Source organism: Ciconia boyciana, chromosome 1 (genome assembly GCF_034638445.1).
Source record: "Ciconia boyciana chromosome 1, ASM3463844v1, whole genome shotgun sequence".
Classification (NCBI taxonomy): domain Eukaryota; kingdom Metazoa; phylum Chordata; class Aves; order Ciconiiformes; family Ciconiidae; genus Ciconia; species Ciconia boyciana.
In genome coordinates this window covers 26,100,320-26,125,303 of record NC_132934.1, presented here as the reverse complement: position 1 = coordinate 26,125,303, position 24,984 = coordinate 26,100,320, and the positions used below count along the sequence as shown (strand labels likewise).

General features: G+C 37.6%; 1 protein-coding gene across 1 annotated transcript in view; it reads left to right on the top strand.

Moving 5' to 3' along the window:
- Positions 1–24,984, top strand: part of PTPRZ1 (protein tyrosine phosphatase receptor type Z1) — a 104,610-nt gene that overhangs the window by 64,520 nt on the left and 15,106 nt on the right. The window contains exons 12-19 of the mRNA XM_072848687.1: positions 1,034–4,613; positions 8,319–8,463; positions 16,228–16,319; positions 19,665–19,750; positions 22,066–22,086; positions 22,253–22,349; positions 23,816–23,898; positions 24,645–24,779. Of these exons, the coding sequence (XP_072704788.1) occupies positions 1,034–4,613; positions 8,319–8,463; positions 16,228–16,319; positions 19,665–19,750; positions 22,066–22,086; positions 22,253–22,349; positions 23,816–23,898; positions 24,645–24,779 (4,239 nt within the window). The remainder of the gene's footprint in view (positions 1–1,033; positions 4,614–8,318; positions 8,464–16,227; positions 16,320–19,664; positions 19,751–22,065; positions 22,087–22,252; positions 22,350–23,815; positions 23,899–24,644; positions 24,780–24,984) is intronic.

Sequence of the window (24,984 nt, the reverse complement as noted above, 5' to 3'; positions counted from 1 at the left end):
AGAAAAAGGAGTTGCAACTGTATTCTGTGAGAGGCTCTGTCCTGCTGGTGTCTCTAAGGGCTATGTGTGCCTGTCAAATCAAGTGCCTTCAGAAACTGAACGTGCCCCTCATTCTAGTTTGCAGAGTTGTGCTCGGACAGGTTTGGTTCTGGTGCAGTTCTAGATGGGGGCACAGCACAGAGCTGCGCGCACTGCTATGTCTAGGTCAAAACGAAAATGCCTGCTGAGCAAGTTAGATGCTTCCACATTATGTTTTTTGATTTGGGGCAGGGAAAGCTGGAGAGAGGACGAAAAGATTTGAACTTAGATCCTCAAGGACTGCCTAAATCCTGATTGTATTTAGGCATGTAATTTTTTTTCTTTTTGGATCTGTCCTTAAAAGTCAAAACTCTAACACAGATTTTTCACAAAGTATCATTATTCATGTTCAGCAAACAAAGGATCATAACAGGGACTAGGTGGTTACTCACAACACTTGTGAAACTGTTACAGTCATGCTGGCCATCCTGAAATCTTCTTTTCCAGAAAACTCTGAAGATTCAGCAGATTTAAAGACAGGTCATAAATATATTTTACAAATTCTGTTACTGTGACAATTTAATCAACATCAGGATATTAGTGCAAATCTCTAAGACGTTTTGATAGCAAAACCATTTTTTCATTGAAGTGTACTGCATATATGATTGCATTTTAGTAGGAAATAGTAGAGCTTTTTTAATAAAGTAATTAAATACTATGAGTGGGTTTTGTCTCTCAAACAGAGTAAAAGTAAAACAATATTTAAGAAGTTGTTGTGACACGGGATTTTTTTGTTTGTATTGCAAATAAGTAATATTTTCAAGAGAGAAGAGGATACCTGTTCTTGCAGCTAAATATTTTGCTTTAAGACCAACAGTATTCTCAAGTGTTGTCTTGTTTTGCCTCTCTTGTTTTTGTGGAGCCAGGAAAATGTATTATTGCAGTTTTGGTTTTCATTTGTGTACAGTGTCTATAAGCATTTTTAATTGTCTTCGGCTATGGTATTTTTTCAAAGGATGAAGTTGATGAAAAGGAAGCAGAGGTGGATGAAGAAACTGCAGTGATTCCTAGCACTGACAGTACACTAAACCAAATGAGGAAAGATTTCCAGGTGACTACATCCAGCTACAGTCAAGAAAAAATGGGGACAAAACCCAATGAAGCTAAAACAAATAGATACTTAACAAGAGAAGAAGAATTGCATGGTAAGGATGATGTTTTCAAAGCAGTTTATTACCCTACTTCTCCACCTGCTAGTGAAATTTCTGAAGAAGAGGAAGATCCTTTTTTGGAATCCCAAACAATTACTGGAATTCCTCCTCAACTCATTGACTCCACCAAAGGCATAGAAGAAGAATACATATACCTTTCTTCAGGCACTGAACCAACAAGAATAACCACTACTGGCCATAGTGACAAAGATTTCTTATTGTCTCCTTTTAAACCTCATCAGGAATCTGATGACTTTTGGAGTTCGGTTCTTACCACTTCTTCAGCACAGCTGATTACAGAGGAGACCTCCCAAGAAGACACCCTTCCTTCAGGAAGCCCAGATATAAGCATGCATGATGTTCTTTCCCAAGGCTCCATTAAGTATGTTTCAGAAGGTGTAGCAGCCGCAAGCTCTGATGAGCCTCCAAAGCATACTTCTTCCACTGATGGAAATTTATGGTTTCATAATGCTACAGATCTGACAACTCAATCTGTTGATACATCGGATATCAGGCAATTGTCTCAGACCAGTTACACTGATGCTTATGTAGAGGGATTAAAGCCAGCTACAGTGCCCTATTCCAGCAGCCCAGTGGTTTCACAAGACACTTCAGATGCGGATTTAGAATTGCCATATTATTCTACCTTTGCTTTCTCCTCTGCTGAATTATCACCTCACTCTATCTCTTCAAGCTCTGGAGAATATGGTTCTGCTTCTGCTGCCAGTGAGGTACTCTCTCAGACAACTCAACCAGTCTATAATGGTGAGATACCTCTTCAACCTTCCTACAGTAGTGAAGTGTTTCCTCTAGTCACCCCTGTATTGTTTGACTCTCAGATGCTCGACGCTACCCCTGCTACATCAGATAGTGATGTGACCTTGCATGCTACACCTGTATTTCCCAGTGTTGATGTGTCATTTGAACCCACCCTGTCTTCCTATGATGATGTACCTTTGCTTACATTTTCCTCTGCTTCCTCCAGTAGTAAAATGCTTCACCGTTTGTATACAGTTTCTCAAATGTTTCCACAAAGTGCTACTCCAGCTGTTGCAAGTGATAAGGTGTCCCTGCATGCTTCTTTGACATTGGCAGAGGGTGATACATTAATACAGCCAAGCCTTGCTCAATATGCTGATGTGGTCTCACATCAGACTACTCATGCTGCTTCAGAGACACTGATATTTGGTCATAATAGAACTCACATATTTTCTCAAGTTGAACCATCCAGCAGTGATTTAAATATGCATGTACTATCTACAATGTCTGAACTTCCTTATGCTTTGTCTAGTAATGTGGGCTCCCTCCAAAGCTTTACTGTTTCCTATGACTCCACAGAATTTGTGCATGATTCTGTTGACGTATTTCGTCAAGATCCTTTATTTAGCAGCTATAACAATGTACTGGTGCATAAACCTTCTTCTGTAATATCACAAGCTGATACTTTGCTGCAGCCTACGCGCTCTCTATCTAGCAATACGGATTGGTCTGAAGCGTACTCTGGTAGTGAGTCCCTTTTGCCTGATACAGATACTTTGACGGTACTTAATGTTTCTTCCTCTGATTCTGTAGATGAAATTATGTATGAATCATCTGGGTTTAGTGATGTTAATAAGATGCTTCAAAAAGGTGATGTTACGTATGGAGATGAGAGAGAACTGCAAATTTCCTCTTCTTTAAGTGAAATGGCTTCCAATGCTGAAAGTAAAGTGATACCTGAACTTTCTACATCTGTTTCTAATAATGATGTAATTAAGCAGAATACGTCTCTGCAAGAAAGCCCACTTCCTGTTTCTAGCACAAAGGGAATCCTTCCAGTCTCTCTTGCTTTTCCCACTACTAAGATATTTGATCATGATATTAGTAAACTTACAGAAAATCACCTTTCCGTTCAGCCTTTGCATGTTACAACTCCAGCCTTTGATGACACTTTGCTTAAACCTATGCTTAGTGCAAGCTCAGATCAAGCTCTCTCTGCCCCTGCTTATAGCAAAATGTTATCCTCGACTCAGCCGTACTTTTATGAGACTTCAGCTACATTAGATAACGAAGCATTACTGCAATCCTCCTTCCAATCTTCTGGCGAAGGCACTTTGCTTAACACGGCTGCAGTTGTGCCTAGTGATCCACTATTGGCTGAAAGCTCCAGGGTTCATAAAGATAGTTCTACATTTGACCAAATATTGCATCAAATGGCACCAGGTTCTGCTACAACTGAAACCATGCTGCATTCTACATCTGCACCTTCCGTTACTGATTTGTTGTCAAACATTTTTAGTAAGCCCACAGCGTCACTTCAAGGTTTATCTGTTTCTTATGCAAGTGAGGAATATGTTTCATCCAGTTTGTTTAACAGTGAAGATGTTCAGGAGGTCATGCCTTCATTGTACAGTAGCGATGTTTCATTCCAGCTGACCAGTTTAGAAAATACAAATGCCTTCCCCCCCCAAGCAGCAAATGCTGTAACAACTCCCTTCCGAACAGGTGATACATTACTACATGTAGCTACTCCTGCAGACACCCATATCTCTTCAAGTGTTTTTGAAAGAAGTGAGGCTGCGAGTGTCTCTTCAAGTTCTACACTTGGTTTTGATCCTGTTCATATGCCTGCAGTTGTTTCTGATTCTGATGTGTCCATTCATCACACTCTTCCTTTACCAAATATACGTATTTCTGTTACGGCTGTTCCTCCCAAAAGTGAGATCCCTGTAACTTTGAGTAGGTTGCTGGTTCCTTCTAGAGAATCCTCTGGGTTGTCTCCCAGTATCATGTCCAGTACCGATTTGTGGCCTTCTGTAGTTGAGGATGACTACGATGAATATGACGATGGCTTCCCTGTAAGTAACTGTATCTCATGCACTTCCCATAGAGAAGCTCAGGATATGGTAGTAGAGGAACAAAATACAAAGGTAAATAATAACAAGGATCAGAGTAACCTAATTATAAGCTCACATTCTGAGAAACCTGAAGAAGAAGAGAAAATTTCTACTGCTGCATCAGACAGTCAGATAAACCATGCCTCGGACAGACGTAATTATACATCCGTACCAACTTTGACAGCAAGTGTGATACCTAAGAAGCACAACGACCCAACAGTTTTGGAGAACCACATTCAGACTGCTAGTGTCCCTTTGCAAAACACATCAGAGTCTAAGTCTTGGGCTGTTTTTACAAGTGATGAAGAAAGTGGTTCTGGCCAAGGTACCTCAGATAGCCTTAACGATAATGAAACTTCAACAGATTTCAGCTTTCCTGACCTTAATGAGAGAGACACTGAAGGGGCAGTTGAAGCAGGTAACTCAGAATTAAATCCTGGATCATCACAGTCGTCAGCCTCATCTGTTACTAGCGATCACTCATCAGTATTCAACATCTCTGAGGCAGGTTAGTTATGGATAAGTCTAATGAATACCATGGAAAGCTGTGAGGGGATACTTTTGTGCCTTAGAGAATGAGAAGGTTTGTCAACATATAATAAAAGGAGTACATAACAGTGCCAGTGGGTGTGATGAAGGAAGCATTGGGGAACAGGGGGTGCATGCTGAGCTGGCTATCTTGTGAATGCTACTTGTGGCTACTTAAAACTGCACCTGAAATATTCTTCAGTAAGAAGATTCATGCTCTGCTTTTGGATAGATGCGTTCTGTCAGCAGAAGTTGGGTGGTGCATGATCTAAAACCAGGATTTGTTTCAATATTAATTGCTTAATTTTAGTTTTAAAGGTTTAAGAGGGACGTGAGTTCTCTGTACAAAGACAAGTGCTGCCCTTATGGAAATACACCAGAGGAAACCATCCCTCTGCCAGAGGAAACAGACCTCTGAGATTCTGGTTTTTAACTCACAGCAGCACATTTCCTCCTTGTGTTTTGTTTTGTATTTTCTAAGATGTATTGAGCAAGGAAGAAGATGCTTCAGTCTGATTCTGATTCATCTTAACTCATAAAAACATCCATTTCCATTCTTACTGTGTATGCCACCTTCAGATTTCGGTGAGATGCAGACTTTTTGTGCCAGATTTGCACATTTCCAAAATACTTAGAGACAGATTCTCCTGTACTTGTTTATATTTAGTGCTACTTTCCTATTTAGTCCTCTTAAAGTCAGCGACAGTATTTGTGATCTGTGATTCCAAAGATAAGGTCAGAAGGCAAAACTGAACCTCATGTAGATAAAAACCTGATAAATATAAAGCACTTCCTTTGTATTTAAAAATGCGTTGTGGAAAACCTGAAGTATTCAGACACATAATTTGCATTGCCTCTTGTTAGAGTATTGAAAATCCAAGAGTAAAGTCAGAAACAATCTATGATGTTTGAAAAAAAAAAAAACAAAAAACCAAGGTTAAATTGGTATTTTAGAAAATAAATTGAACTTCCATTAAGTACTATCAGCATCTGTAGAGGGCAGTATCATTCAACTAAACCCACTAAGGAATGGAATCCACAAAGCATGGGAAATTTTCAGCCCAGTCCTACAAATACACAGTTAAATCACATGAGGTCGTATTACTCATGAGCAACAGAATACTAATATGAAAAGGTGGTAAATTGACACTCTGTGTAGCTGGGGCTAGGAGAATGTGAAAAATAGAAAATAAAAATTAAAAGAAAATAGAAAACATACTGAAATTAGTAGGAGTCCTAACAAGGCAGGTGTTATAAAACTGAATCAGTAAGTGAATTAGTTCAGTAGGTAAGTAGTTACCACATTGTGTAAAATGCATAACATTTCTTTAAAAATCAGCAAAAAGAACATCAATCTTTCAAAACTTATGTTACTAATGTGAATGAGTGTTACCATAAGAGATTTATAGTTTGCATAATGGGTGTCATTTGAATTGTTACTGGTAGTAACTCAAAAAGGATTATACGTTACTGGAGGAGGAAGAGGAGTAGTAGTAGTACAACACTTAGAGTTTGTCTTCTAGATATTATTGAAAGACACTATATAGTATCATTTCATGTACATTATTTTTTCCAATAAATGATGCCAAATATTGTCTTTTAATAAATTGAAAATTCAATGTGAGCATGTCTAACATGTTCTCCTGTAAATCAAAGACATCTTTGCTTAATTCAATTATAAAGAAATGAAACAAAACAAAAGAGACTTCTCAACTGAGAACTTATTTATACATTACAGTGAATTCACCAGAAATTGATGAAATGTCTTCTTGTTGTGGCCATTACAGAAAAAATTGCCATTTAAACTTTTCCCAGTCTTTGTAGTTGTTGATGCATGTTTATGCTTGTTCTGAACTAGGGCTTTCTCCATAAGACCTCTATGGCTACCTAAACCTTTCAACTTCAGTTGAAAAACTGTAAGAGAAATTAATATACAGAAATATGCAAAGGATCCAAACACATCAGTTATTAGGGAGCAAAGAAATCTACTGTAGATGAGACTGCCTTTTCAGCCACCGTCACTGGAGTGATAGCCAAGTAGGCAAGAAACCCTCCGTTACAGGAGAAGCCTGCTCTTCATTCCCCATAGAAGGAATCCTAATAGGATTTGGTCATGCAGCTTGAAGGAACCCTGTCATCACCAGATAAGACTGGGTTTTATGCTGTGAATTAGTCCAGAGTTGGATAAGCAAGTATGAATGCTTCAAAGGGACTGTATTCTGATCCCTCATGCATACACATAGCTTCTTCTGAAATCAGTAGGAAATACTGATTTTAGCCTACTCACCAGAAACTCAGGAACAGATTTTTCAGAAGCAACTTGTGCCTGCGATCACTTTGCCCACTGAGCTATAGGATTTAAAGAGTAGTGATTGATTTGGGTGTTAGAGTACTTTGAATGAAAACCGAGATGCCTGCAAGATCAGAGCCTAGATCTTTTTACATATAAAGCCCTGAAAGCCCCTAAACTCAAGAAAATGGAAGCAAGCAGAGGGCTACCTGGAAAGCTGTGCTGTGTGAAGCTGTTTGGTTTTTGACATCCTATTTAGAACATGTGATTTGTTGTCATTTTTTTTTCAGATCCAACTCTATTCCCTCCTCCCTTTTGTCTGAAAGCTTTTTATTCATGTAGAATTGGTCCCTTGAAATCCCAATGGAGTGCAGCTGATTTCTAGACAGCAAAATTCTGCTCCCATACAGAACATTCATTGAATTAGGACTGTTCACAAAAGCAGAAAACATTCTTAGAAAATCTAGGGCTTTAATTCTAACAAGTGCAAAAGCGCTTATTTCTGTGTTTTAACTCATATAATGGTCACAGATCACAGTAAACTGCACAGATTTAAAAGAATCCATCATTCTGTGTCAAAATCACAGTTGTAAAGTCTTTACTTCTTGAGGTATGACCAAAGTTAAAAATGCAGAATTGTTTTCGTCCACCATTGTGTTCCCTTATTTAATGAGATTATAAAATATATTGTTTTAATCTTCATACAGTTTTCTATGCCCAAATATTTCTGTCACCCAGCATTACAAGGCTGACAGAAATGTGAAATCTAGACAATATCTAAATAATAATTTGATCACCTGTAAAGATAGAGGTAGGAAATTTAATTCTGGCTCCAGTATAGTTGGGGGAGGAAGTACTACAATTGGATTCAAAGAGAGTCAGACGTATCTATAAGGCGAGTTACAGAATGGGCAATGTATTAAAATACAGAAGGTTTAACTGCAATTCGGCAAGCACATAGGGACTATTGTAAGAAAATTTTCCTGTTAAACTATTAGCCCAAGAAGTTATTTGCATTATATGAGTGACAGTTTAATATCAAAATGTTCTTTACACATTCCAATATTATATATTCAGATTCCTTAACTCAGTTGGCTTTCAGCTAATAAACAGATGAAAATAAAAACCTTTCTTCTATATTTTAACAACAATCTGCTATTCTTACAAAGAGTAGTCTCCACTGCTGGAAGGCTGAGTCACATAAGCTTGAACACTTTGCTTTACCCTCTATCTGCTTGTTTTCTGTAAGCTGGTTTGCAAATGTGTATACTTTCTGCAGTACATAGTAAAAAATAGAGGTAAGTGGTGTTAAGTAGGCTCATTATGACACATTCACTCGTGCTGTGCATTTGTCAGAATTTAAACATGGACTGTTTCAATTTTCTCTGACTGCAGAGGCAAGTAATAGTAGCCATGAGTCTCGTATTGGTCTAGCTGAGAGTCTGGAATCAGAGAAGAAGACAGTTATACCACTTGTGGTCGTATCAGCCCTGACTTTTATCTGTCTAGTGATTCTTGTGGGTATTCTCATATACTGGAGGTAAGTTGTTTTTTGCCTTTTTTTTTTTTCAGTTCTAAAGAGCTCTGATTTGAAAAATGTGATTGACATTATTGAGCTGGTTTACAGGAGGGAGACTGGATCTTGTCTCTCACCGTGTCTTGGTAGTGTTCCAGTGCTGCAATGACATAAAGCTGACAAAATAAGGTGGTTTCTGTCTAAAATGCTCAACTACAATTCTTTTTGGTTGCAGAGGGTTCAACCATTGCAAATAGTTTATTTCCATTTTGAGAGATTTTAGTAAACTTACTTGTGATTATTAATGCCTAGAAGCCAAGTAACTTAACAGAGCACTGGGAAGAACAGGAGGGAGAAGAAAAATAAACAGCATGGCATGGGTTTGCTTCCTATCTTTCCAATCCTTTAACAGTTAAAAAAGGTAGTTGTCAATTTAGGATGAGAATCTATGGTCCTCAACAGGACTATGAGAATAAGCAGTTCAAATAGGACTGTAGGAATGTGCTGTAGCTGATGTATGCAAGACAGAAATGGGATAGTATAATAGTGTAAATGTTTTAGGATCACTTAGTAAGTAGCTCTTACGATGTTCTGTGATTAAAAAGTTGTTCTACTTTGTGATTCTGCCTATCTCCGAACCAAAATTTGCTCCCCAGCCTTTCAAACTATTCAGCGGGTAACTAAGGATGCATTTCATGGGCACACACATCCTCAGGTTCCCCCATGGGCCTGTTTCTCTGTGACTTGATAAGTTGATAAGACATTAAGAAAAAAAATTGGGCTAAAGAGAAGTGATAGCTATAAAAAGTCATGATAACATAATCAGTGAGGGCAAATGACTATATCTATACTGTGAAATAAAACAGACCAGCTGGCATGGCACAGATTTCTTCTGTACAGCTGAAGTCTCTTCCCTCACAGGGAAAAAACAGAGTGGCTGCATTCGTATCACCTACTAGGGATGGTCTCTGCCCTGTGCTAACCCCAAACTGTGTCAAGCATTGTGTGAAATAATCCAAGTTGGCCTGAGCTAAAAGCATACCAGGAATCTAGTTAGCCATGTGGCAGTATGTGGCAGTGCTCAAGCCTTTGGTTCTGTTCCGTTGGTTCTAGATAAAGCCAGAGAGTCTTCCTGGGAACACGTCTGCTTAAGCTCTCATAGGGCTTTCAAAATCCATGCACAACCCTAACACTTTCTTAAGTGTGCAGTTTGCCAGGGAGGAAACACAGTGGTCCAGAAGGGGGAAATAAGTTGCAAAAACTTCCTGCCATGGAGATTCTTGCTGTTTGGTGATTGCCAGGAACCTGATCCTGTTACTGCTTCTGCAGTGCTAACACATCAACTAGCAGCAAGAAACAGGACCTTGCTCTTCCAGGAGCTGTACGAACAAGGGGGAAGGCAGGCCCAAAGATGTCACAGATGCTTCTAGAGCTTGTTTCTTCTTTTTTTTTCCCCTACTCAATCCTCCCTAATCTAAAATGTATAAAGGTGGTGAAGAACCAGGAACTAGACCCCAGACTGCCCTTTCCAAGCTACTGACTACTGTACTCTTTAGGCTATGATGTCAGGGTTGTGCTTACTGACTTTTTTTCTAGTCTCCTGACACTGGTTTTCTATCGGCCTAGCACGGTATGTCCCACATGGGGACAGAATACATTCCGTCCCTGATCACACTAGGTTTTAAGAAATTGAGTTTGAGCTTTCTTTGTTCCGGGCAAGCATGCTAGCGAGTAAGACAGCCTTCGGCATGATTAAAGACACTTTTGGGCAATGAATTTTCAGAAAGATTTCTTCTTCTTTCCAAAGAAGTAGTTAATTGCCATGAGAATTGCACAACTCATTTCTTAGCTTATGTCTAGTTGGATAATAATACTGTCCATCACCGGCTTTCCAGCTAACCACTTTCATATTGAGAACCTTTTCCTGTCTGTCATGTTATGCAACATGAACGTTCATATTCATCTTCCAAAGGGTTTCATCCCTGAAGCTAAATAGTGTTTGAAATCTCTTCTATTTGCCAAAGAACACCATCCATTTTAAGACCCAGATTGTACAGTGCAGTTCTAGTAATCCTACACGTTACAAGCTTGTTTTTGTCGAATAACATTGTGTTCATTTCGTATTCTTTCTCTGGGAATGAACAATTCTGTAACATAGGTCTTTCAAAATAAAACAAAAATCCCGTTAGCAGTAATATCTTCTTGAACTTGAATTTAATCTTTTCTGTATTTCGTGTGTACTACAAAATAAAATATGGAGCTCTTTTTTTGTTAATCCTCAATAAAATTTTCTTGGCATTATGATAACAACAGTAACATGTTTCTTATTTCAGAGGAATGAAACATAAACAGTATGTTTTGTAGGTAGGACTTTGTGGCCCTGTTTCAAAGGTGCCAAGACCCTCACCTCTTTTTAAAGCCTGGGAAAAATCAGAACATTAACTTTATTGCTATGCAGTTTTCTTTATGCCTGGAAAATATTAGTATAAAGTCTATAAGCATTTTTATGGTTAGATCTAGTTTATTTTGAAATAATTGATGTAAGCTGTCAATGTTTCTTTTTATAATGATTTTTTTATGTGGGCCAATTATTTTCACTGATTAAAGTTCCTAAAAAGTTTAGGTTTGCAAGAAGTTATTCTATATTCCTTTGGCAACAGTACTCAAAAAATTGCATTGGTCTATCCTAGCTGGGTATTTGCGTGAATAGTGCTTTGAGTTGTTTCTACTATTAGCTCCCAATTTGAGTATGCAAAAGGTGTGTTATTTGGTTTAAAAACCAAATTATTTGGTTTAAAACCCAAATAACTACCAAGAGCGACAAGTTCCAGTTTCTCAAGGTTAAAAAAAGGCAAAATTATTTTGTTCTTCACTTGAATGACTTGTATCAGAAAAATAATTCTGTACCATCTGTTGTTTGGGTTTGGGGTTTTTTTTTTACATGAAATTGTTAATCAGCACTTGAGGAAATTCCCCAATCTCTTCACTATCTCATTAGGCACAATTTCAGTCTTTCTGTGATAAAATACTCATTTCTCTGACAGGGATGAAAACTTTTAATGGCAATATTGTCTAAAGATTGTCTAAATGCCAGTAGGAAAATACGCAATTTTGAACTACTCTAGTTCTGTGTATCAAATCTTTTGTAATTCAAGCAATTTTCAAGCAATGTCGTTTTCCTTTCATTTCTTCAGCATGATTAAGATTACAGTGGAATAATCAAGGAGATTCTTTTGGCTGTTTAATGGCCTTGTCATCCAGATAGATTTTTTTTATAGCTTTAGAGAGAATTTTCTATCCAAATCTAGAGTCTATCCACCTCCCTCAGTATCTATCTACTTGACTGAGTCCTTGCAGCAGAGATGCAACAGGGTTATTTGAATCTCCTTGCTCTTTTCTTTTCATTTCTGGATGGTTTCATCATTCCCATTTTGCTGAATTAACCTTATCTGTTAAGGTGACTGAAATTGAAAGTTTCTCTGTGATGACATACAATATACTGGAAATTGCTTATGCATGTGTGTACTCTTTTGGAACAGTTTGTAGAAGTGATCAGTGAAAATAAACCTGATGAAATGATGTATAGGAAGAAATGTCAGGCTATTTGTGCAAATCAATTTTTATAATGGTTATAAGAAGAGCTTGGAAAATAGTAAAATGGTAACAGTTGTCAGTGGGAGTTGTACCATTCAAGTAATGTACCAAATGTACCAAAATGTACCATTTTTCAACAAATATTGGTGAATCTGAGTAAGAGACTAGCACTAATAATGTGAACAGCAAACTGCTAGTGCAGTTCCAGCTACATTTCTGTCTATAGACATACTGAATATCAGCTGGCTGTCATGAAGCCTCCTGGAAGTTACATGACAGCAATGCTTCAGAAATGACCGACTCATGACAGACAACACCCCGAGTAGTCATTTAAATTTTAAGTTTCCTCTGCCACCCTATATCTGTGAAACACAGCTGTCAGAGAATGTTCATTTTCTTATCTGTGATTTGAACTGATGCCTTGAATCCTGTGTTAGGTTTATGGGAACAGAGTTGAGAACCCTCTCTAAGGATAGTGAAACTTGCACATGCAGAGACACACTAAAAACAGATTTAAGCTTACAAAGGCCACACTTATCCATCCATGAAGGAAAAGCTTTTCAACTATGTGACGTCAAATTATAAATAAAAGAGTTAATAAAATTTGAAAATTAAAATTTCAGCTGACAAGCACTTAAAACTTAATTGGAACCATTTAAAAATGGTATAAATGGAATTATTGGTCTATTGAGAATCCATTGAAAGATCCTTTGGAACCATTGGATCTTTAAATGATCAGAACCATTTAAAAATAAATTCTAATAAGTGTTTGAGAATACCTATTGGCAGATATCCTGTGAGCACAAAAGACCCTGAAATTCTCAGAGAAAGAAGTAATCGTGCCTCTAAGACCATTCTGGGCGAGCACAGGATGTGCAAACTCATCCTGCCACAGATGCCTCTGACTTCCGACGTTCAGCTCCCTTCCTCAGCCGACACGAGCAGTAACCACCCCGCACGCGCGCACACTCACGTGCACACGCAGTGCCACGCTGGGTTGCCTGCCTCGGTGACAATCCCCGTCAAGCTCTGAGCAGTCCCTGCCCCAGGGGAGAAGTAGGCAGCACATATCCTCAGCCAAGGTCCAGGGGCCCGCACGCCAGAAAAATTGTGTCCTCTGCAGTCTGAGGTGTAGTCTTGTCCCAAATAGTTCAATGTAAGTGTTCATTCAGATCTAGTACCCCTCCTGTTAAACCGCATGCAGCTGCCACTGCATGGCTTCCTATACAGATACAGACCTTCTAATTAATTCAATGGCTTAGCACTATCTCCATATATAAAATGTGTGTTCGAAGAAATGCGGCGTCTAAATTACAAATTACAGTTTTAGGTTGAAGATCTAAATGCTGTGATGAAAGGTGTAAATTAAATAATCAGGTTAACATTGAGTGATGGGACCTTTGTCTGGAAGTTTGAAATAGTCATCACATTTTTCATTAACAACAAGTGATAATTAACGAGACATGGTTATTAACATTAGGTTTAGTCATGAAGGCTTTCACTGCTGATGCAGAAGCAGATGGAGTGCCTATTTATGAGTCTTATTACAGGTTAAGTCAACTGCTATGAATTTGTCTCCCAAATGTGCTAAGGGTGTAATTTATTTTCAGCCACAATTAACTTGTTAAAGATTAAAGATACAGTGGCTCAGTGAGGGATAGTGAATGTATGGCATATTATGAGGACATTGTAAGTACTGCTTTAGATGTGAAAGCCATTATGCTAATTAAATTCTTTTTAGTTCAATCTTTTCTCAAGCAAGGAGGTGACAAAACTCTGTAATGTTAGTCCATAAACTTTATGTATGACCACTGCATTCAGCTCTGGGGCCCTCAACATAAGAAGGACATGGACCTGTTGGAGCAAGTCCAGAGGAGGGCCACGAAAATTATCAGAGATCTGGAGCACCTCTCCTATGAGGACAGGCTGAGAGAGTTGTGATTGTTCAGCCTGGAGAAGAGAAGGCTCCAGGGAGACCTTATAGCAGCCTTCCAGTACCTGCAGGGGGCCTACAAGAAAGCTGGAGAGGGAATTTTTACAAGGGCATGGTAGTGATAGGACAAGGGGTAATGGCTTTAAATGGAAAGAGGGTAGATTTAGATTAGATACAAGGAAGAAATTCTTCACTATGAGCGTGGTGAGGCACTGGAACAGGTTGCCCAGAGAAGTTGTGATGCCCCATCCCTGGAAGTGTTCAAAGCCAGGCTGGATGGGGCTTTGAGCCACCTCGTCTAGTGGAAAGTGTCCCTGACCATGGCAGGTGGGGGTGGAACTAGATCATCTTCCAACCCAAACCATTCTATAATTCTATGATTGTTCATAAGCAGTAGGCATTAGGGAGAGGACATTTTTTGGTTTAGAGCTTTAGTGTCAGGCTGGTTGGAATGTTTGTTAGGTTGGTGTTCTTTTTAATAAACACAGTACATCCACATTCTCTGTGCCCAGCAGGCAGGGCCAGACTTTCCAAAAGTGTTTAGTGGTTTGAAGTACCTTGATACTTGCCTACCTCTCACAGCCATTTCGTACGCAGTCCTGAAACTAACTCTTGAGTATTATGCTAGCATTGAGACAGCCTCTCTCACCTCAGCAGCTGCTAACTTTATGGGGTGCTAATGCTAGAGCCTCTTCAAAAATTAGAAAGATGTTCCCAAGCACATCCTGAATGTGTTCTTGGTCTGCATCCAAACTTGCCATTTCTAAGTAAAACTAAGTACATAATGGGTAGTCTTACTCCAAACATGTCATGCAAAGCCAAAGCTCCTCTACGACCATCACAAATATGTTTTTAGAGGATTCTAGCTGGACTCCAAATTTCATTGTCATGTGAATTACCAGAACTATTTTGCATGCCACAATTTTCCTTTTCATGTAGCTGTCCACTTTTCCTTGTGTTTTAAGAGAATCTGCATCGTGCACAGACAGAAAATTCCCAACACATTCCGAGAGTATGGGCCTGTTTCCCAGAGGCTTAATTCAAATAAGCTTACCAAAGTCTTTATGATCTACAATAAGGTTCTGGAAAGAATGACAATATCCGCATATTCTCTATCTATTTCTCAAAGTAGCCTCAAAATTTCTTTTTTATTATAACAATTATATGAGAGGTTTTATCAATGCAATGATACAGGAACGGTACAGAAGAATTTAAAACACCAGTGATTACACAAAATAGCAAAAGCTCATATAATAGCTTCAGCCAACAGCTTTGAAGAAGCAGAATCTTGTAAACATAAAATGAGATTAATATTTTCCTGATGCGTGTATTTCTTTTTTAAATTTATATTTCAAATAGATTAAGTGACCCAGAGTAAAGATTGTTATTAGCATGTCTAATCATATGGAGATTTTTTAATTAAGGAGGCTTTGCAATGCTTACAGCAGCAGTTGGTTGTTTAGTCCCTTGAATAGCTTGGACTCTTAGCAGATGTTATTCTTATTATCTTCACATCTGGATTACAGCACAGATACAAATAACATTGTGGGTCATAGTTAAGGTTGATTCCATTTGTATTCATCCTTCAGTGTTTTTGCAACAAAGCTAGCATCTCCTGGAGTTATAAATTCCCCTGTTTCTGTCTGTCAACTTCAGGAAGTCCTCCTTGGTTAAGGCGTCCCTCAGTGTTCCAATTACTTTATGAAAAAATTGTTTAGCCCCAGTCATAGTAGTTCCAGTGCCACTGTTTTGTCTGTTACAGGGCATGTTGCCTTTTATTGCATTTCCAGTAGGATCTATCGATGAATTACCAGAACTGATCTCGTACACTGCTCCATCTTCAGGCTAGCATAATCACATGAAAGGGAACAGTAATTATGTGTGCGAATTTGGATAAGCAAGGAAGACAATGGCATTTTTTATACTTGGAGTTGTTGTGCAGCATCTACAGTAGCTCCTGATGCAGAGTTCCTCTTTCAGCTTTCACTATGTCTGATGTGTGCTCTGTCTTCTGCCTCTGGTATAGGTAAAGATGCCTGAACTATGTATTTATGCTGAGTTAATGTAGTATCTTCAAGTTGTATGCATAATTTGGTGGTGTGTTGGGGGAATATGTATATTATAGCAGTAGTATTTGACAGTCCATGAAAACTGGTTTTCAAAACCGTGATTTCTTTCTTACTCAATAATGCCAGAAATCCAAAAGGTCTCAGGTAATGCTTTAATTTTTGCAATATTTATTTATGTTTCTTCCCCTCTAGGAAATGTTTCCAGACTGCTCACTTTTATTTAGAAGATAATACGTCACCTCGAGTGATTTCTGCTCCCCCAGCTCCAATCTTCCCAGTATCAGGTATTTTTTGTCAACTGTTCTGTGGATTGGTGTTAGCTGTTGGAAGATGCTGCCTTTTATGTGTCCATATGAATTCTTCACATACTGCAACATCTGTAAACCAGAGATTTGTGCCCTCTTGTACTAATAAACCAGGCACACTTGACAGAGGCAGAGACTAGTGTTACTACTATTCTCTCCTGTAGGTAACACAGAAGAGAAATAGCCTCACCTTACAGAGTTGTGTCAAAGATACGCTGTGCCTTCTAGCCATTCAAGGTGTAGCCTCCCTAGAAATGGCTTCTAGTGTAGCCGTCTGGGCTACACTAAATAGCTCTAGTTCATTGTCACAAAGCAGAGGATTACACCAGCAACATAGTCTGCTGTATTTCTTCCTTTAATTAAATTTGTCACATTTGTATAAACATGAATATAGCTATTCTTTTTACCAGCAGGACCAATATATGCCTCATCTATCTGCATTTCATTTGCAATTACAATGTTTTCTTTAACTGATAGATTTTACTAGCATATTTACTACTAGTCAAGTTCTCTGTGAGCCTCTCATAAAAATGATGCACAAGTGCAGAATATTATTAGCATCTTCAGGTTCCATATCCACCACAGTTATTTGGAGAAACTGTTTCTTTTATTTCCTCCTCAAAGATTACCAGAGGAGCACATGCAGCCCTCCCAGCTTTTTCAATCTGAGTAGAATGAAAACTACCTTAAATAGATTAATTCTGCAGCAGACCCCAAGCCACATTTTTTCACACATGAGAAAAGGATATCTTGTTCCACAAGTAATGCTTTTGCAAACTGTGCTATCACACAGGGGGATGGGTTCCCTTGGAATGACTAAGGGAAGCAAAATCAACTCTTGTGTAGATAACTAGTAAACACATTTAATTAAATAAATCCCAAACATTAGACTTCTGTTGTAGCTGAATTGTAGGCATCTTTAAATGCCTCTTGTATTGACTGCTATTGTTAGGAGACACATAACCTTTTTCTAAATGGTTAATAGGCAGGGATATAGCTTGATTTCAGAAAACGTGATTATATATGAATGTCAAGTGGCAATCATTATAGGAAATCTCTGCTCTTACTCTCTATCATTAACTATATTGCAGTACAACTATATAATTTTCTTGCAATTTTTCCTGACCAGCTCACCTCAGGGAGATAGCGTTTTCCATTGCCATAAGACAGAATTGCACTTACAGTTATTCTGAGTGCTTAAAATATGTGTTTTGATGCTGGTGGTTTTCCTTCCAAAATGCTGATAAATATTAACTTAAAAGTGTTTTCAAGTGACTGAAAGATACATAAAGTATTTTGTGGAAAAAGCTGCAAGCACTGCGGAAATATTTTTGTTTTATTTTGCGTGCAACAGACGTCAAGTGAGCAGTTTTTGTGTTTTCTGTTGCACAGTGTTTCAGGGGCGTAATTTTACAGCAATTGAGACTAACCGTGATATAATACTGGCAAAGAGCGTAGAGCAGGAAGAGCATTTTGTAACTGCTAAGTTTAATTTTTTATTGTAACTGTGACTAAAAACACAATCCACAGATCTCATTATATATTAAGTTTTCCTTTTGTGGGGTTTCATTGGCAGAGACAGGAGAATTGCAGTTATTCACAGAAAATGGCACTTCACAGCATAATTCAAAGACACATTCAGAACAAATAATGAATTACAGGGTAATATTAGGACCCGCTATCAACCTTTAAGTAGTTTCAAGTGATACCTGCCATCCAGATATAAAATATATTCCTGGAGTCAGAAGTGATTGAATTGGGAGATTAGCACTGGCAAGGAAATAAAACAGTAATTACACCAAACCTGAGATCTCTTTCTCCCTTACTGTCCTTGCTCTTAGGATCATCTACCTTCCCTTCTGTTTTTGTGTTTGCATATCATTAGAACAAACACTTTATGCCAGGTTTCATCTCTGAAGTGTGAAGATAGTGTTACACATTTGTTCAGCTTCTCTTAGGCTTGACTGGATAAATTTACTTTTTGTATTCAGATCCATTCATGTAAGTGGAAGACCAGATGGATCTCAATACAAATCAACAAATTCTTCGTAACTGAAAGCTAAAATTATTAGATGGCCTAAATGCTGAACATCTGTTGATGTAAATAACAGGTCCTTGTTCAATGTTTTTGATATTTCTTTCTCATATGAAACAGTGATAAAATTACAAATTGTGAAATAAACATATTTTTAATCCATGAAAGCCCTTTAAAAAGAAAAGTTATTATTCTTCAGAACCAAAACTAGCTGAAATAATGTCATCCTTTAACAGGTAATTAACAGAACAGATGACTTTGTTTACATAGCATATTTGCAGGAAAGAGAAGATTAAAAGTCCCAAAGGTTTTTGACATGATCTCTAATGAATGTTCTACACAAGAGTGTTTTTCTGTATTTGTATAAAGTAAAAAAGAGATGTCCTGAAATATAAACATCAGATGGAAAATTCAGACTGAGTATTGGACCCAAAAGTTGCATGAATCACATTTATTGGTTGAGAATGTAGATACTGTCTTTGTGGGTATCCAGAAAGTCTTAAACTTAAATCTTTCAGTTAAAACTTGAAGTATAAAGCCTGATGTGAATTTGCAGTCAATACTCCCAGGATCATACATAATATTATTATCAACAGGTAATCATAGAATCCTGGGGAGAATGGGGGGAAAATCCCTACTGGGAGTACTGACTCCTGCAATAAAAGATGAAAATTAGTTGTTGTTTCCTTTGGATGCCAACGCAAACATGCAACAATCAGTTAAAATTATACTACTGGCATAATGCTGCATTAATTTAGTAGGCTTGGGACTATGCGGCTAGTCCATGTACTGTATCAGGGTCCCAGTGCAATACTAATCAGCCTAAAGCACCCAGATTCCTCTGCCGGATGATTCTTTCTTTACCAGTATTATCCAGAGCTCTGCTCCTACCCTCTCCCATTGAACATCTTGTAGCAAACTGCTAATCCTCCCATTTCCCTTTGACTTCAAGGTAGTTCTGAGTGCTCATCAATTTACAGACAAGCTCAGCATCTTGCAGAATCATCACCTTGATTTTGGGGGCTGAAGACAGAGCAAGACCCAGCAAGGCATTTTCTCTGTCTTCTTTCCAAACAGTCATTTAGAAATGTGTAATTGTTAGAGAATGATTTTAGGAATGTTAATGGTGTTAAAGAGTGTTTTTATTTTTGTGAAAGTTGTATATCCAAAGTTCATGCCAAAAATTTTGTTTCAGGATGTTGTGTGGATTGCCTACATATAAGCTTCTTTATATGTCACTGGCTTTTTATTCTTCATAAATATATTTTTTGTCTTTTCCCACCCCTAAGATGATGTTGGAGCAATTCCAATAAAGCATTTTCCAAAACATGTTGCAGATTTACATGCAAGTAATGGTTTTTCTGAAGAATTTGAGGTATGGCTCTATGGCATCATCTTTCTTCTTAGCACATACAAATAATGTTAAGTTTAAATGCCTGGAAACAAAGAACTGGGCATTACATTCTGACTTGGGGACCAATATCATAAATGCCTGTAAATATGAGTACTGTGAGCCCAGTAAGGACTGTTTATGCATAAAGACTAGGGAGATTTATAAAAGCTAACAGGACTGGGATGCAAATGGGAATGTTTACCACTGTTATAAATACTAAATGATTGTGTGAATAAATTATGCAAAGATAACGCAATCTATATGGTTTATCAGATACAGTTGTAGATCTAAAGCTTTTCCAACACTAATGCCAATTGAATTTTGCAGAAGCTACCCACATTTGCTTGTTCCATTTACAGAGAAAAAAATATGGGAGTAATTATGAGTACACGTGGCAAGACTTCTGATTAACAGGGGAGCTAATGTAGTCTTCCTATGTGGTAGTGAAAGCTTTACAGTTCCTTTCCTAAAATATATGGTTCATCAGAGGTATTTCAAAATTTTGAAACATATGCTTTCATCGTATAATGTTACTGTCACCATATGTAACTAATGAACTTCATTGTTTTTCACATTCATATGCATTACAAGCAATTTAAAGATAGGTATGTTCTAACTTAAGTCACATAAAATAAACATTATAAACCCAAATTCTGTCATTAAAGCTGTGCTATTAAAATTATTGAGAAGTGATTTCTAGCAAAATCAGTCAGTTGGGATGGAAACAAGTTTTCTAATTGATCTCTATTAATTTAAAATATGACTCTAATATTCCTGCTGCAAAAACAATACTGAAAGTAAAGAAATTCATAGTTTTGCATCTTTTGGTTTTGCTTTTGTTTCCCCGGCCAATGTGTTGTGATCTAATGGACCAAAAATTCCATGTCATTCACCTAATCTTCTTCATCAGAATTTCTTCTCCAATTCATTTAGCATTCAGAATATCCATCTGATTGTGGGACCAAGCTTGTAAATACTTGTGAATGTCCAGTACATGTTCATATGTTACACATGTGCATACGCACTGGCAGGACTGAGCTCCAGCTAGACTGGCTGTTAGTAAGAGCAGATGTTGAAGGACTGTGTAAATACAATGGTAACAAAGTTCTTTCACCATTAGTGAGGACAGCAATACAGAAATCCAATTGTTCATCCTAAATTGTTCTTTTCCTAAAATTGTTCTTTTCCTAAATTACAGCAGTGACCCAAAGACCTCACTGAGCTACACCTACACTATCTGAAAGATTTCATGTTTGTTTTAACTATTACAAAAAACTCAGTGTCCTTATCATTTCTTGGAGATCCTTTTTGGCTTTACAGACTACCCCAGAATTAGTTTCCCGGTCTTTTCTCTACCAATAAGGAACTTAGAAGATATGGAAAAGTTGAAATACAGTCACTGTCTTTGCAGTCTCAGCATACATTTGGAGAGGAGAGTACAGGGGTGGTTCAGGTTTTTTATTTATATTGCTATAAAACAACTCATGTTTAAAATCTAATTTTCAGACTGGTAACCACTTTTCATATATATACTTAAATAGCTGAAGGTGAAGGTGATTAATATTAAAATAAATCCTAAAAAGTGTTGGGAAACATTATTATAGTACTTTTAGTCATGACAACAATGTTGGACCTACTTAACGATGTTGGACCTACTTAACAATGTGGACCTTATAAATGCTTGAGTTTCCTGTCAGTTAAAGTAAACAATAAAATAAAATAAATTAATTTTGTGAGTTTTATAGACTTTGTGCCTGTCTTTCTCAGGCCTGTCTCTCTCTTTATAAAAGCATTAGGTTCATTGAGAAACTGCTGGCAGACTGAGGGCTGTAATGCTGTCCTTTGGTACCAGAGTGCCATGAGGCAGGCTGAGCAGCGCGCTGTCCTGCTCCAGTGAAGGTTTTACAGCTGAATGCAAAGAGAGCAAAAGCATTCCACAGAGAAACTAATGCAGTTATAAGGACCAATAACAAATTCAATGAACAGTTAATTATATAGATAATCTGGCTAAAGTCAGTGATGTTGCTCATATGTGTAAGCTTTCACCGGCCTAAGGTCTAACATTAAAGCTAAAAATAGGAAAACAGATGCCAGTATTTTAACAGGAAAATTACCTATTGTTTCCTTTAAGAGTTATCTCAAAATATTCAGCTTTGTTGTTATTATGGAGATATATATTGCATGACCATAACTGTTTTCCATATAGTAATTGTAATTTATATAAACACTTTTATCCATTTGTTCTGTGCTGTGGAATTTGATTTTTTTTACTTTTTTTGCATTCATTCCCTCATTAGACACTGAAAGAGTTTTATCAGGTAAGGAATTATTTCACTGCATTTCTTTTAGCAATGAATTAGTTGTAAAATATCATAGATAAGTGGGCATAAGGTTGTGGTTCTTTTCGTGCTGACTTACTGTATTTTAAGACATTTTATGTATCTTAATACTTACTAAAGCATGCCATACCTTTTTTTTTTTCAGGAAATCCAGAGCTGTACTGTAGATCTAGGTATTACATCAGACAGCTCTAATCACCCCGACAACAAGAATAAGAATCGATACATAAACATTGTTGCTTGTAAGTAAATGCATTGCTTGCTGTTTTGTTTAAGAAATAATTATAGACAAGTATAGATTTATATGTTATTAGAGGGAAAAAAAATACCTCTACATTGAAAGCTCTGGCTACAGTTCAGCAAAATGCTTGGAGAGGAGTAGCATGAGATTTCACATCTCTTCAACTTAGTCCTCTGGCATTCTGCTGCTTTGATGAGCATGAGCTAGCAAGACATATTAGTGTCTTCTGTGATGACCCAAAGGGAGTTGGGAGATTTCATTATAATGCCATTATAAAGCCAAAGAAGCCGTGTTTTGATTGCCAAAATTAATCCATCTTTGATCTGGAATAATGATGATTTATCCTCTCTAGGAACTTCACAATCCCTGGATATATTTACTGTCATATATAAATATAAATGTACTGGGTTTATGTTGTATTGTGCCCTGCCACAATGTAATAGATCTGCTTCATTAGCCAGGACACATGTTTTCCCATTGCGTTGCCCTTCTTCACTACCCCAGATTTTTCTTTTTTGAAACACATTTACTCAGTTTTGTTAATCTCTCTTTGAAGCTATTGCCTCTGGGCTCTTGATCATTTTGGTGGCTTAATATATCTTTCTTAACTCTCTATAGTATTTCAACTTTCTTCTGATAACAAGAAGCTCTAAATTAAATATATGTTCAGCATTTAGCGTCACTAGAGCTTAATAGAAAAAGAGACAGAATCAGCCCGTCTGGCAGAAGACAATGTAAACCAGCAGCAAGAAATCCCATTCCACCTGGCTGAAGATACTTCTAGAGGGACGGAAAGTCAGGGATTTTCCTCTGCCACTCTGTGTTTGTACCTGATCATAGAAAAGGTGCCAACCCAGCGGCTTTTTTATCAAAGGGCAGTGCGCAAGCAGCTTAGGGCAGCTCAAGTAGAAAGAATTGCCCTGTGCACCTGAATCAACTCTCTTAGGCCTTATAATCAGTGCAGGCTACAGGAAGCTTCAGCTCTCCATGAGGTAGCCACTACTGAGCTGCCCAGCTTCTCCAAAGTCCCATTGCTCTCCAGTCTCCGCTCTTTAACTTGGAATTAACGTGCCTAAACACTGGTGCCTACTGTCATTTGAGACATCCCACTGTGCAGGCTTGGCAGTCATGACACAGGACTTACAGAAGACCCATGCCCCTTCACAGGCAGCAGCTAGAGGCTGTAGGGGAATATGTCACAGTGCCTAAAATGACCCCAGGTGCTGCTGCTCAGGCAACTGAATTCTGCATCCCTTGAATCCTTGGATTCATTAGTTTATTTTTCTGCAAACTAGAATTTTGAATCTGATGCATACCTAAGCACAGGATATTTGCATACATGGTTGTCACTGTATTAGTCTTATGTATTGTAAAAATCCATTTAAGTATTTTTTAAAAAGATTTCTTATAAAAAGGATATAATTCTTGCAGAAAACTATGCTTATTTTCTCCCTTGTTTTACTACAGATGATCATACTAGGGTTAAATTAGCACAGCTTGCAGAAAAGGATGGAAAACTGACTGATTACATTAATGCCAACTACGTTGATGTAAGTGTGTTTTTTTATCTGCCAGCCTATTCATCTGTCAGCCTTTTCTGTAAAAACTGATGTATAGAGGTGAATAGACTTAATTTTAAAAAGTACCACAATATTACAGATTTTGTTAAAAAAACTTTAATGATCTAAGTTAAGCCTACAAAGTTAAATCACAGGTAAAACTCCAATTCCTTTTTGAATCCATCTTGATATCGTAGCAGCTGCAGCTTAGTGAAAAGCTTTATGAAACAAAAAATGTTCTGTCACATCTGAGTCGTTTTAGAAGCATTTCACATCTGAATGTTTGTTCCTTTATACATGTTTGGTAAGTGGTTAATTCTTCTGTCTGAGATAATCTCATGAGAGCAAGATGCCATTTGGCTGAGAGCCTTAGCGAGGTACCATTTATTCAGTTTTCGTTACCTAGTAATTTACATGTGAATGAACTTGATTCATTTTTTAAACCACTTTCATAACAGATGTCTCATAATCACTATCATGTCAACATTCTGCTGGAACACGGGCACTTGAACATATATCCTATTTGTTGGAATGATAAACATTGACATAACAGTTGCATTCGTATGTCATCTGGTACCACAGGGTTTCTGCAATTTGGATAGTTATAAATTCAAAAGTACTTAAAAGCTTTTGAGATTCTTTAAAAATAGATACATAAAATGTCATGTACTCTTCCCAACCTCCTTTTGCTCGCGGACTGTGATTTGACAAGTGTCATTTGTTATATTTCAATTTAGGGCTACAACAAGCCAAAAGCCTACATTGCAGCTCAAGGGCCACTAAAATCGACAGCGGAAGATTTCTGGAGAATGATATGGGAACATAACGTAGAAGTTATTGTGATGATAACTAATCTCGTTGAGAAAGGAAGGGTATGAGTACCTTTGTCTATTATTTATTTCTGTGATGTTGATAGATCTACCTCTAGCAGACTCCTTTCTCTCTTTTAAAAATCTGCTTTAGGCATTTATTGAGCAAAAAGCAACAGTTTGTAGTAGTTGCTTGTACTAGGATTGGCTATAAAAGTATAAAGTTGAGGATTTGTAGTATGAAACTGAAAAAAACATTTAAACTCAA